Source organism: Serinus canaria, chromosome 2, assembly GCF_022539315.1.
Source record: "Serinus canaria isolate serCan28SL12 chromosome 2, serCan2020, whole genome shotgun sequence".
NCBI classification, from domain to species: domain Eukaryota; kingdom Metazoa; phylum Chordata; class Aves; order Passeriformes; family Fringillidae; genus Serinus; species Serinus canaria.
In genome coordinates, this window is record NC_066315.1 from 111,083,841 (window position 1) to 111,096,719 (window position 12,879).

A 12,879-nucleotide genomic window follows, 5' to 3' on the forward strand; every position below is an offset into this window, starting at 1 on the left:
CTTCTGAACTTTTCTGAGAATAGATTTTGTAATTCCTTTCAGTGATTCTTACCTGGTTAGTTCAAGCTCTCTCAAGCCATACTGGCATTTGTGATTCAAACTTTTATCAAATGGGCAGAAGTTATTTTGTATCTATTGGAAAATCCTGGTTTGCTTTTTTTGTGGTATATGGTAAAAAATTTAGTCAATTGAAAAAATGAAATATGTGCTTCTTTTACTCTTATAAACTGGACATAAAACATATTCATATTATTTTAATTCAGTAATCTGTAATAAATCTGACATCATGTCCTTTCTTCATTTAATCTGGTTACAATTTTCATTATTCATTGCCTATTATTATTTTAATTTTTCTTAAGCAGAATATACAAATTTTAAAAATATCACTGTGAATGATTATTTTTTTTTTCATTAACAACTGCAGTTAGCTCTGGAAATGTCACATGCTTACATATGCAGGTATAAATATATTTTTCAGGTGTTCATAAAGGATCTAAGAATCTCAAATAAATACTTCTCCATTTATTTTCTAACCTCCTTTAGGACACTGATACAATGCTTTTGGCTTGTTTCTTTTAACTTAAGTGAAATCAAAAGATGCAGTAAAATGTGGAAAGTCTCACTGAATTATTGGCATGAGGCTTATAGCCAGGAGCATGAAATTTACATTTGAGTGTGAAACAATTGCCTTGGCAGAGGAGTGCCATTATGTCTTCTATATGAAAATTTTGTGTTGAGAGATAATGGAGGGAAAATCCAGACTGCAGTGCAAAATAGAGAAGAACTTCTCTTTATTTCTGACAGAAGGCACTGTTATTTAGGCAAAAATGAGACATTTTCTAAATCATGTCACAGTTCATGCAGCTTCCAGAGCAGTGAAGAATAAGGAGACATTTAGTACAAGTCTGGGCTCTGACATGTGCACTGTCCTCTTTGAAACCATGTACATAATTGTATTTAGACACATCTACTGAATCACCAAAGGGTAACATTGGAAAAGTGAGAAACCAGGCAAAAGATTTTTTTTTTTCCTGACAGTGTTCGAGACTTTGACCCAGAGCCAAACTTTCATGCTCCAGTTTGCCATAGTGTGTTTCACATAATGACATGCAGCAACAACCCTCTGCCATTTTAATATCACTGTTTTGAGATTATTCTCCTCTAATACTTCTTTTTTTCTGAAAGATCATGTCTTGGGTTGTTTTGGGGGTTTTTTGTGGTTTTTTTTCGGGGGGTGGGTTTTTTTGCCATTTTCAATAGCTTTCTTTTGCCAAGCCAGAACAGACTGGGCAACTCGTTAGGTCATTTTGGGGGTGTTTCTTCTGGGGGACACTAGATAGTTGTTAATGCAAACACCACTGAATAAACAAACAGAAGCCCAAGAAAATCCATTCAGTTAATAGTGCTTTCTGGGTCACTGACTATGGAAAAATTGTTGTTTATAGAGTGAATCATTAATTTGGCTTGCATATTAAATAGGCTTGCCACTAAAATAATAAATTATGACTGGCAGATAAATACCATACTTATTTTAACCAGGGTGAAATGAACGAAACATTAAAATCCATGTTAGTTACTAATTGCCAACTTCAATTCTTTTGAAGCATGAGCTTTGCTAAAAGCTGGACATTTTGTTAAAAAGCTTTGTCAGGTAATTATTCTCCTCCCTTCTAAAGAACTGCACAGGTTTGCTGCTTCCAAACTTCATTTCAGTCCTTACACTATCAGGTAGATTGAGGTACATACAGCTTAGGGTCCACCAGCTTCTTGAGCATCCTTCTTCTTACATTAATTTATTGAAACTATAATTCTGTGCAATGGATGTACAGATCCCCCTTCATGTATTGAGCTTTGTGAGGAGGTATGAGGAACTGCTTGAATCTGGAGACTGTCTGTTGCCAAGTCAATGAGAAATTTTTCAGCAAATGAGTCCAATATGTAAATTACTAAAAATCATTATGTTAACTGAACATAAGTAACTCAGTGGTCATGCAATATATAATTCAACTGTGCTGGAAAGCAATAACTGAATGAGAGTTTATTAATCTGCAGTTACTCAACTACTCCTTTGATTTACTGTGGTGTCTGCATCCCTCTGACCACTCTCCAATTCCAAACACCTTGTGGCAAACTGGATGAAATATAATTTGGATTTGAAGTAATGTTTCTCTTTTACCAGAAATATTTTTATTCCCTGTAAAGCGCAAAGGACTAGCTATGCTATAAGTAAGGATAATTTCTAAATCTATTTTCACTATTTATAATAGAGAAGGTTTGGGATTTAGTTTTAATTATTGCTAAAAAAAGGCCTTGCAGAATGACAAATGTATGTATGCTTAATTTCCCAACATACACAAAAATGACAGATATGGTTTTCTTCTGACATTTTTACAATGAAGAGCCCAAAATATTTTGGCACGAATAGAGGCAGCAGGACTTCAAAAGACAAACATTAGTAGTAGACTATTATCGTAAGTAGTTGCTGACCTGTGATTTCTGCCTTTGAAATATGGTTTTAGTCTCTTTCCCCATTAGCAGACATTTTTCAGACAATAAAAATTTCTTGTGATTTTTCACCATCAAGCAAGACATATACAAGTGATATGCGGTGATATCATATGCTAAATATAATTGTATTTGATAATGCATAGTTTCTCCATACATTTGTTATTTGTGCATACAGTATTGTATTCTTACTTTGCACTAGTGACCTTGAGAATGAATTTTTTCCTACTATCTGAAGTATTTAATTTGGCTTGAGGTATTTCCTTCACTTCCCAAAATGTCTCTTCTTGATATTGTGCACAGAAGAAATTTTCTTTTTGTTTGCTATATTATTTCATTATTGTATTTTGGAATATTCAGTCACCAAAGTACTTTGTGAAATTACATCTATTATACCACTGGAATGTGACCTGATTTATTATAAGAAGATCAGAGCATAGCCCAAGTGCTCAGTGCATTATCCTTAAGGATGCTCTGTCTCTGAGGGCTGCCATAGCCCTCATCTTTGCTGTTATGTTTTAGCCATTGATTTCCCTTTAGAACACAAATGCCATAAAAATACTGCTTGGTAAATGTTTCTTCAGTATTAAATAACTGCTTTTTCTGCCAAGGAGGTGTCAAAGTCTCTTCCCAACCTGTCTGTCACACACTGTTCCTTTTACATGCATCAGCAGAGGTCAGCTAAATAGGTCTGATAACTCAGTTTTGGGGGAGATGCAGATTGCAAGTCAAGTTGAAAGGACTGCAGGTAACTTTTCAAAGCTTGCTTGTTTATGTATCTTTGATTGCAGTGGCTTCCAGCCCCTTTGGAGAGAGGCACACTGCTTTTGGAGCCTTCATTTCTCTTTGAGTGATATGTGCTGTTCATGTCTCCCTCTGTGCCTGCAAACCAGGTTCTGTCCTGGAGCTGTCTCCTCTGCACCTCCTAAATTCAAAGGCACAGGCCACAGGCAGCTCCTTTCTCACATTCTGAAGCACAGTTTGTCCCAGAGCAACCTAATGGTGGGGAGGGGCAAAAAAAAAAAAAAATCTAGGCTGAAGGAAGCTCCTATGAGAGGTAGAAAGTTGCTCAGGTGAAAGTGGCTGTGATTTGGAGATGGGGTTGCAGAGATTAGCCAGAAGCTTATCACGGATATCTGTAAGCAATGGGTTTCACAGTTTATCATTTTAATTTTTTTTTTTTTAATGGAGTTACTTAGGTTTATATTTTCTACCTTTTTTCATGTATTCAGGAGGAGACAATTAGTAATCATTGGGGCTTTTACCAGCATAAGATATAACATTTCTGCATGATGCATGATCTGTATTCCTGTAATTTAATTATCTAGAGTGTTTATTTGGGGTATAAATGCTGGAAACAATGACATTTCTGAGATTATTTATGAGGTACTGCACTTTGTAATCAAACCTTCTGTGTGCTGTTTGTAAAACATCAAGTGTTATAAAATTGCTGATAGTCAGAAAAAGAACATTGATAAAGGGGTGACATTCTCTGTGCAGCTGCAGATGAGAATCAGTAGGAAATAGAGGGGAGCAGAAGCAGTGGCAGCTGTATTGCAAAGATTAGTTGCTGAGATGTTGCCTGCCTGAGAAACACATAAAATCTCTGCAAGGAATTTTATTTTGTGTTGAGAATTATGTAGCTCCAGCTTTACATCTTGGGCAGTATTTTATTAGTAAGAATTCTTTTTTTCTCAGTGATAATACGAATTTTTATGAATTAAGTAAATAAATGCCTTATACCTAAAGAAACAAGAATAAAAAAGTAGTCATACTGAGTTATAGAAATGAACAGGGTTGGACAAGGTTTAGATCAAAGAGTAGCTAAAAGAGAATGAAAATGGAGTTTTCAGACTGTCTAACCAATGTTGCCCAAACCAAAACTTTGACGAACTTTTATTAAAAAAGCAGAACATAACACAAGAGAATAAACTTTTGACTGCAGTAGGAATCAGTGACCTGCCATGACCAGGGCCCGAGAAAGGAGAGCACTGTCATTACTTCAGGTTGTGTTTCAAACATACATGCTGTGATAGTTCCAGAAGGCTGAGAAGTCCTCAGAATATTTGGCTAAGGTGAGTAAAGTCTCTTTTCGACTTCAGTTTATTCAGCTGAAAAAAGAGTACATAAAGATTACAAGGAAACATACTTTATAACGCAGTGACCCACCCGCCAGAGAGAAAATCTGAAACAGTAATAGTGACCTTGGTTTTATGAGTGTTTTCGATAGGAGAATTACAGATACAGCTCGCTACTGGATCTTGCTGCTCATGTAAAGCTGATAAGGAAGGAATGATGATGGGTCATTTTCAAATTTCTGAATTGTAACCTAGCCAATCTAGGCTATCTCTGCTAGAAATTAGTCTAGAGAGCAGGCTGTGAACCAGGCAGAACTCAATAAATAGAGAACATGAACCTCATATGTGTGCTGTTCAATAAAACTGCATTCAGGCCAACAAAATAAATCAAGAAACTTAATGAAAATATTTTATTATTTATAAGAGGTTTAATTGTAACTATTAGGGTTTAAATTTTTGTACTTCGTGAGGAATTTTGAATTTTATTTTAAAGTTAGGCTAAGGGTGCAAATTTTGTGTGGGAACTTCAAGTACAAAACCTATACATGTAATGGCAAACACATTATTAATGTAAAATAGCAATAGAATACTTGGTGGAGAGAATTTTATTACAGGATTTGTTTTTCCAGGCATTGAATGGAATTGCTGTTTTGCCAAGGACTGTTTTGTGTATCCTGAAAATGTTACTGACTGATCCATGAGTGTTTCTATTGCAGACCCAGAAGCAGGACACTGTTGGTAGCCTCTGCTAACACTCTGTTCCAGTGGCTTTATCACATAAATAAATGAATGCATAAGTCTGCATGGCTATGGATACACTTTAAGTAAAGGCCAGGCAAAGTAATAATCACAGGATTTGGTGTGACATTTTGCCAGCACTCACACGTATTCCTGACTTTTCTAACATTTGTTTTTCAACTGATAAATATTTCTGGAAAGTAAGCACACTGTTAAATGACAGGAGCTTCTGTGGGGGTATTAGGTACATTAATAAAATATGAGACAAAAGATACTGGTGAGTGATGGTTTTTAAATAGGGGAAAAAAGAAAAAAAAGTTTTTTTAAAAGACAGAGTGTTCTGAAGAGTAACACTTAACTGTCTCTAGTTTTGTTACTTTTGAGTATACTCTTACTTATGAAACAAAAATTGGAAAACATGAAAGGAAAGAAATTTACACTTGCAATAAGAAAAGTATGTTTGAATGTCCTGTGAAAGGGAGAAGGTGATGGGAACATAAGCATTCCTTTGATTATATTCAATGAAACCAGGTTGTGTACTTTATAAGAACAGGAACAACTTCTAACATCTTCCTAATCCTGTTGCAACTTTGATCATTTCTCCTTTTAAGCAATGGCTATAACTGGACCTAGCAGAGAAGTGCAGTGGCTCATCTCAGACAGATAACTTTTATGTTTTCCTATATCTTTTTTCATTCTAATGAAATCTTTCTCTCCATTTTAGACAAATATCTCTTGCTGTGTCATAGCACATGGATTTCAGGACCGCCTGTGAAGAGGTAGGATCAGAATTTTTTTCAAATAGTGGAATGAAAATCAATGAACTTTTAATCCTTTTTATATGCAAGATACTTTTTCCCCTTTTCTTTTCTTCCCCTGAAGTTTTAGGAATTATATAGTCAAATATAAGTTATTCAGCTGATCATTTCATGGGGGCAGATGGACTTTGTAGTAGAAGATGAAAGAATTTGTTCAAGTGTATTCATCTCTAGACCTCACCTCTGTTCCCATTTTACCTCTTTAGGCACAATGTAGGTGCAGGCAGCTACGTTTTGTGTGAGCTTTGCTCTTCCTGAAATTGTTTATATCTGAAAGCCTGTACATGAAGCAAAATGTCAGTGGAGCCAGGAATGTGTCTGGTGCTGCTCAGCAGAATCAAGGGGGAAATGTAGAAGTATGGCAGAAAAGTGGGCAGGGAGAAGGGAGGCTGTGAAGATGACCAAAATGAAAAACAATTCCATTCAGATTTAGTGAGGTAAGAGTAATTTTTGCTTAGAATTAGTTTCATAATGTCAATGAAATGTACTTCAGTCCCCCTCCACTAGAGATGAGGAAAGTGCTTTCTGTGTTTATAATAATTTGCCTTAAAGAAAGCATATAAAATGTATTTGTAGGCATTAGCAAAGGCATCTTATTTACTCAGTGATTGTCTATGTACAATTGTTTTAATGGGATTTTAACAACTTCAGCAATTGAGACACAGTGAGAAGCATCTGCAGCAAATTATGTAATGATTTTTATGCATTATTATAATTTAAAAATCATGACAATTACCTGTACACTGAAAACCACAAACACCATTTAGGAAGGTAGGACTGGAAACAAGAAAACTGGCTAGAACTTTAGGTGTGACCATGATCCCATGAAAAAATAGAAGTGAAGGGATCGGAACAGCACTAAAATCAAGAAATAACTGCAGCTATACCAATTGTGACTTGAGAATCAGTGGGAGTAAATTAGGGGAGAAGAGAAAATAAGCAGAATAAAGAATACTAACTCATGACAGCATTCTGAAACTAGTAGTAGAGTTAAAAAGAAATATTAAAATGAGCCCTACCTTTGGGAAAGAATACTGTGATGTTTTTCCAGGATGATATATATCAGGCTTTAATACCTCTAAGATGCATGCATGGTGTATATTCTATAGGAGTATATCCCAGATTATTTGCATGGAAGAAAGCATTCTTACTAATTCTGAGGTTTGGCTTTTCAAAAAGAGTATTTTCAGTTGGAAGGAGCCTGCAATGATCATGTAGTCCCACTTCCTAACTGCTTCATGGCTGCCCAAGAGTTAAAGCATGTTATTAGGGCATTTTGGTTTGGGTATTATTTATTATTATTATTATTATTATTATTATTATTATTATTATTATTATTATTATTATTATTATTATTATTATTATTATTATTAGTATTTCAGATAAAGAGGAAAATGAGTATCTTTTCCATAGTTTTTCTTATGTTGTTATTCTTTAAACTCTATAGACTAATTAGTGGCAATTCACTTCAGTCTGTGTCCAGCAGACATAATGACAAGAGCAGCCACAGAAAGACAACTTGGCATACGAGTCCTGTCTTAGCCTTTACAGTGCAAGTAAACTGATAGATCTGTTTCATTCTCTATCTAGTTTCTAATGGGGGCATTAATTTCAAATTTAGCTCTTTAAAAATCAGCTGATTTACAGAGCTTCCATGGTAGACAGGGGAAGGAGAGCATGATTCCACCCATCCTAAAAAAACTTCATAATCTGGAGACTGCAAAGAATAGTTACTAAGAAGTGTTTGATAATGGCTGTAGAAGCTTTTGTGAAGCATCTTGGCTGTCTGATCTTTCTCTTCTCCTTTTTGTTTCCTTTCATCTGCATATCCTGGTGCTGTAGCCACTACACTGCAGAAGAGCTGAGATTGCTCTCCTAAACTGGTGAATGCATCTCAGATTCTTCTTGGTACTTCCATCCTTAGTAATGGCAGTAAATGGTTTGAGCTGAGTTTCAATTAGCATAAAACCAAAATTTTCCACATAGATGCACTGAAGCTAAAGCATGTTTTTCATGGTGTCCATGACATGCTCTATTTTTTTCCTCAAATGACTTTTCATTCTAATTAACTGCTGCTCTAGTGCACTGGAGGTCTCTGAGTGAAATTTAGTTCTTTCATAGTACTGGTGCTTTCATGCATCCCTAATTTCTTCTAGTGACTACTAGTGAGATTTGGGTTGAGATTTGGACACTGAAATGGTCTTGTCTCCTTATAGGTCCCTGTTCCTGCAGCAGATCTGATTGGAGCAGTCAGGGTTATTATGATGAGAGGTTAAACACAGATATGTAGACAGGTAGAGTTTGTTTCTAATCTCAAAGTGATTTCTAGTATCCTAATGATTATTTTCTCCCCCAAGCATCTTATCTTCAGGCTGTGCTGCCTTTCAAGGCATCTAAAAGTAGTTTTAGTCTGCAGGAAAATAACTTCCATGCTAGACAATTCAAATGGTACTACAAAAAGCGGACATCTTACAGACACACACACACACACACACACACACACACACACACACATACATTTTTAAAGGGAAACTACCTGTCATCTGAAAAGGTGATTTTTTTTTTGTCTGTGTCTGTGGCTTCTCTGCTTACTATCTGTGGGAATTTTTTTCACTATTTCATATTTCATTATTCAGTATTCCATGCTATTTTCCCTCACTGATCAGCAAATATATCCATTTTTTTGGTTCTTCTATTTAACAATTTCTAAACCATAAGACTATCCAGCTCCTCTTTTACCCTTTATCCCAAGCTTTTTGAACTTTACAAGAGCATAAATCACAGAGTCACTGGGTTCTTAAAATGCTCTCCTGTACTCACTTGACCTTATTCTATATTCTGAAAACTATCTCTTGGAAGATAACCTCAGTCTCTGACATAATACTGTCCTCTGCAGTGAAAGTATCCTGTTGAAATTGAAGACTTGGGATGATTATAATGCATTAGAACATCTTCCCCTGTGATTTTTTTTAAGTTCATCTTTTCCATGTACTTTATGAACAAGCTTCATTAGCAACTTTCTAACTTTTTGAAATCGCATTCTTTACTTCTAATAGCTTGGCTTTCCTCACCTCCCACCCCTCCCCCAAGTATAGCATCAAACTTATTTAGGTTAATAAATATCCCATTCATTTCCCTGCTTGCACTCTATTCGTTTGTTTTCACAGTAGTGTCCATTGCTTCTTTGAAGGATTAATTTGAATTGGTAAACTGTTTGTCCTGTGCTTTATGAATCTATAAATATTCTTGTAGACTTTACAAGCTTTATAATTTGATATGTTCTGTTATTCAAAGGTGTAGTGACCTCTATTTCAACATCCATCTAGTTGCAGGGGGGGAGGGCCTTTTCTGCAACAAAACGTGTTTTAAATTTTAAACCATGTTTAACTTTCTCCCAAATTTCTTCCCTAAATAATGGTACACACTTGTATAGTCTCTTTCTAGTCACCTCTGTGCCATTTTCTGATTCACATGTTTCAGACTAAGCTGATACTTTCCTTTGTTTATAAATCCTGTTAGGTAGCAATACAGTGGGTTTCTGGGATTTCTCTTAAATGAAGCTTCAACTCATGACTTAACCTTAAAATGGCATGATGGAAAATGACTCATAATTTACAATATCTGTTAGAATGCAAATTTAAATAAATTTAAGTAAATTTAAAGAAACATACATGTTCTCACAAAAGGCTTCAGTTTTACATTACCTTACCTCTTGGGTTCAACTCCATAGTCACAGTAAGCTCCTTGGCAACTCAGAAGTCAAAGTGGCATCCTTACAGTGTCAGAAAAATAAAATTTTCTCTCTGAAAAAGTACCATAGCTTAGTGAGAGGCTTATATATATATATATATTCATGTCAACATATAATTTTACAAATGTCTAATTTTCATTTTCTGACAGTTTGAAACAAGGACTTTCTTGATAAGAATTCATTATTTCAATAAAATCACTTAGAAAGAATACTACAGCAAATACTTACCTGGCAAATACCTGATAAATCAAATTAAAATAAGTTCAAGTCCAAATTTGGAATTTTTCTGCAGTTCTTTCAGACTGGAGTGTACAATTCATATGCAGGAGTGGACTTGCTGTCCCTTGGATTGGAAAATGTTGGTATCTGATTGAAGAGGCTCTGAATGACAAGCTGAACACATCCCTGTGTGTCTGGGCTGCATTCCAGTTTTTGACAATATAAGGGCTTTTCACTTAAGCTAGCAATACCTCCACAGAATGTGTAGCTGGACTGTTTAAAAAACATCCCCTATATGGTTCTGACACATATTCCTGCCTCTTGAATCCATTGCTATTACCTCCTTAAATCCAATGCCATTACCTCCTTAAACCTCTGATTCAATTTCCCTTTTTATTATTATACTTACGATTATGAAGCAGTGACAGGCATATCTCCAAATATTCAGAGGTCAGCCTCAGTTCAAATAAGCATCCAAAAGGGTAGATATTAATCTGAAGGAGCTAGGTACACATTTAAGGCTGTTTTGTAACCCATTCTCCTTACTGCTATCATGTTCTTGATAGTAGAAATAAATTTCAAGGATTAAAACTAAATTGCAGAAGCTTACTTTCTTTTAGGACATAACAGTCAAAATAGAAACTAAAAATCCAAGTCACCTTGCATAGAAAATGTGCTGAGTTGGTTTTTTCCACCCCTCTTTCTTGCTTCCACATGTTTGTGGACTAAACTATTCTGGGATATTTGTTGAAGTCTTCCTGCTGATACGAAACTATGAGAGGCAAAGCTAAATAAATTGTTTTATTACTGTAGGGCCAAATACATAGATAAAGTAGCAGAAAGGACAAGAAATTTCTTGAAAACTACAAGTATTTAAAATTGCCTGAAAGACTGAGAAACTCCTTTTGAGAATAAAACAAAAACATAGGAAAAGATTTAGATTTTTTTTCCTTTTCATAAATGACAAAAAAACCCAGTCATAAAATGAAGAAAAATTATCAGAAAATCTGCAAACAGACTTGTATAGGCCGGGTAAATTTAAAAAATATTATTTTGGAAGTTCTGAAGGAAAATTACTTCTAAATCAACAGGTAACTTTGATGATGTTTCTCCTGCAGTATTTTTTTTTTGGTATGTGTTTTGTAGGTACCCTACTGCTAGTATAAATATAGGAGCTGTGGTTTTCATGTATATTTCCCCTGAAATTAATTCTTAAATATTTGTGAAGGCCATTTAACAAATGTGTAATGTTTGGTTTGGTGTGTAAGAATTTCTAAATTCCTTTTAGGAAAGGAATCTTTAGGCCGGATATTTTACACAGCCCCTATGGGCAATGTGCTGTAAGTCAGGGTATACTTTTTAAGTGGCTTTTTTTTATTGCCTTGTTGCTATTAATGATCAGAGTGTGACCATATTCTCTGGAAAGCAGTCTGCCTGAGGGCTCTGCCCACCCCTACTGTTCTCTGTTCTCTGACCTGAAGCAGAAAGTTCACCACAGACTGGTGTGATGAAGCAAAGGGAGATCAGTTTTCAGCCCCTCTTGTAATTATATCAGTTCAGGAACTAAAAGAAGTTCCCAGGACATCAGCTCTTGCCTCATCAGTGTTGTTATCTAACTTAAACCTAACTATCAGCTTAAAACTGTGTGGAATGAGATGACAGAAGCAGCCTTGTTTGGGTGCAACATTCACTGCATCTGTTACTTAGGTACAGTTACCTTCCTTCATCACTGCTTTTGCTTGAAGGCACAGGCTCTTCTCTCATATGGAAACCCTTTCACCTCTTTCCAGTGCTTCCATATCCATTCCTTAACACACCTCCTCTGCTTCATAAAAATGTGCAACTTCAAACACTCAGTTTTCTTCCCATCTTTGCAGCACAGGAGCCCAACTCTATAAATAAGGTGATGTTTTTGGGGATTTGGTCTCAGCCAAGGTTTATTGGCTTAGCAAACTGTTATCAGCTGAACTCTGCTTCTCTCTGCATGTGTACTGTGGGGTGATGCAGTGTATCAGGTTTGAGCACAAGAGGATGCCTTGCATGGCCCAGCAGCTCAGCCAATGAGCTGTTTGTGTCCCATTGCATTAAGACAGGAGTAGGGCTCAGCCCTCTGCCAGTGACATGGGAAAGGCTTGGAGGGAAAAGTTTTAGCACAACCTCACATGGACTCTCTTAAAAATTGGTGTCAGGAACAAAAGCTAGTATCAGCCATAGCTCTGCACTCTCACACCTCATGCACATATACCCACACGTGCACACCATCTAAGCTCTTTAGATGTAAGAGAGGGCAGGGCTATAGACTGTACAGCTGATCAGAATAATTTTGCACTATAATTTTGGCCACATGAATAAAAAAAATGGTGTGCTTAGCAGTTTACATGAAAGTACATATACAGGTTGTCTTCCCTAATTTCCAGCTCTGGAGCAGAAACTCACAGCTTTATTTTACTCAGTTTGTGGAATACTTTGAAGGGGGTGGGTGAGAACAGCAAGAAGGAGGATTTAACAGACAAAAATGAAACAATTTAATTCCAGTCTTTGTTCTCAAGGTCTTCTTTTGAAGTTACCTAATGAAACTCAGCTACATGCTTCTCTTTACCATGGTTAATGCAGCTGTCAGGTTGGAGAGGGAAGGAGCTAATATAATTGAAGATTTAATTTTGAACTGTATTGTAAACTAGCTTTCATAAAACCCAACAACAACAAAGTGGTTCATTACATTTTAGAATGTCTGATGTAAATAAGGTCTCTGAGTGTGTGTGATCAATCT

General features: G+C 35.9%; 1 protein-coding gene across 3 annotated transcripts in view; it reads left to right on the forward strand.

The window, feature by feature from the left end:
* SNTG1 (syntrophin gamma 1) overlaps nucleotides 1-12,879 on the forward strand; it is a 316,227-nt gene that overhangs the window by 153,343 nt on the left and 150,005 nt on the right. For all 3 annotated transcript variants that reach the window (XM_018910030.3, XM_050971479.1, XM_050971480.1), the window contains exon 2: nucleotides 6,046-6,100. In XM_018910030.3, the coding sequence (XP_018765575.2) occupies nucleotides 6,074-6,100 (27 nt within the window). In that variant the 5' untranslated portion in view covers nucleotides 6,046-6,073. The remainder of the gene's footprint in view (nucleotides 1-6,045; nucleotides 6,101-12,879) is intronic.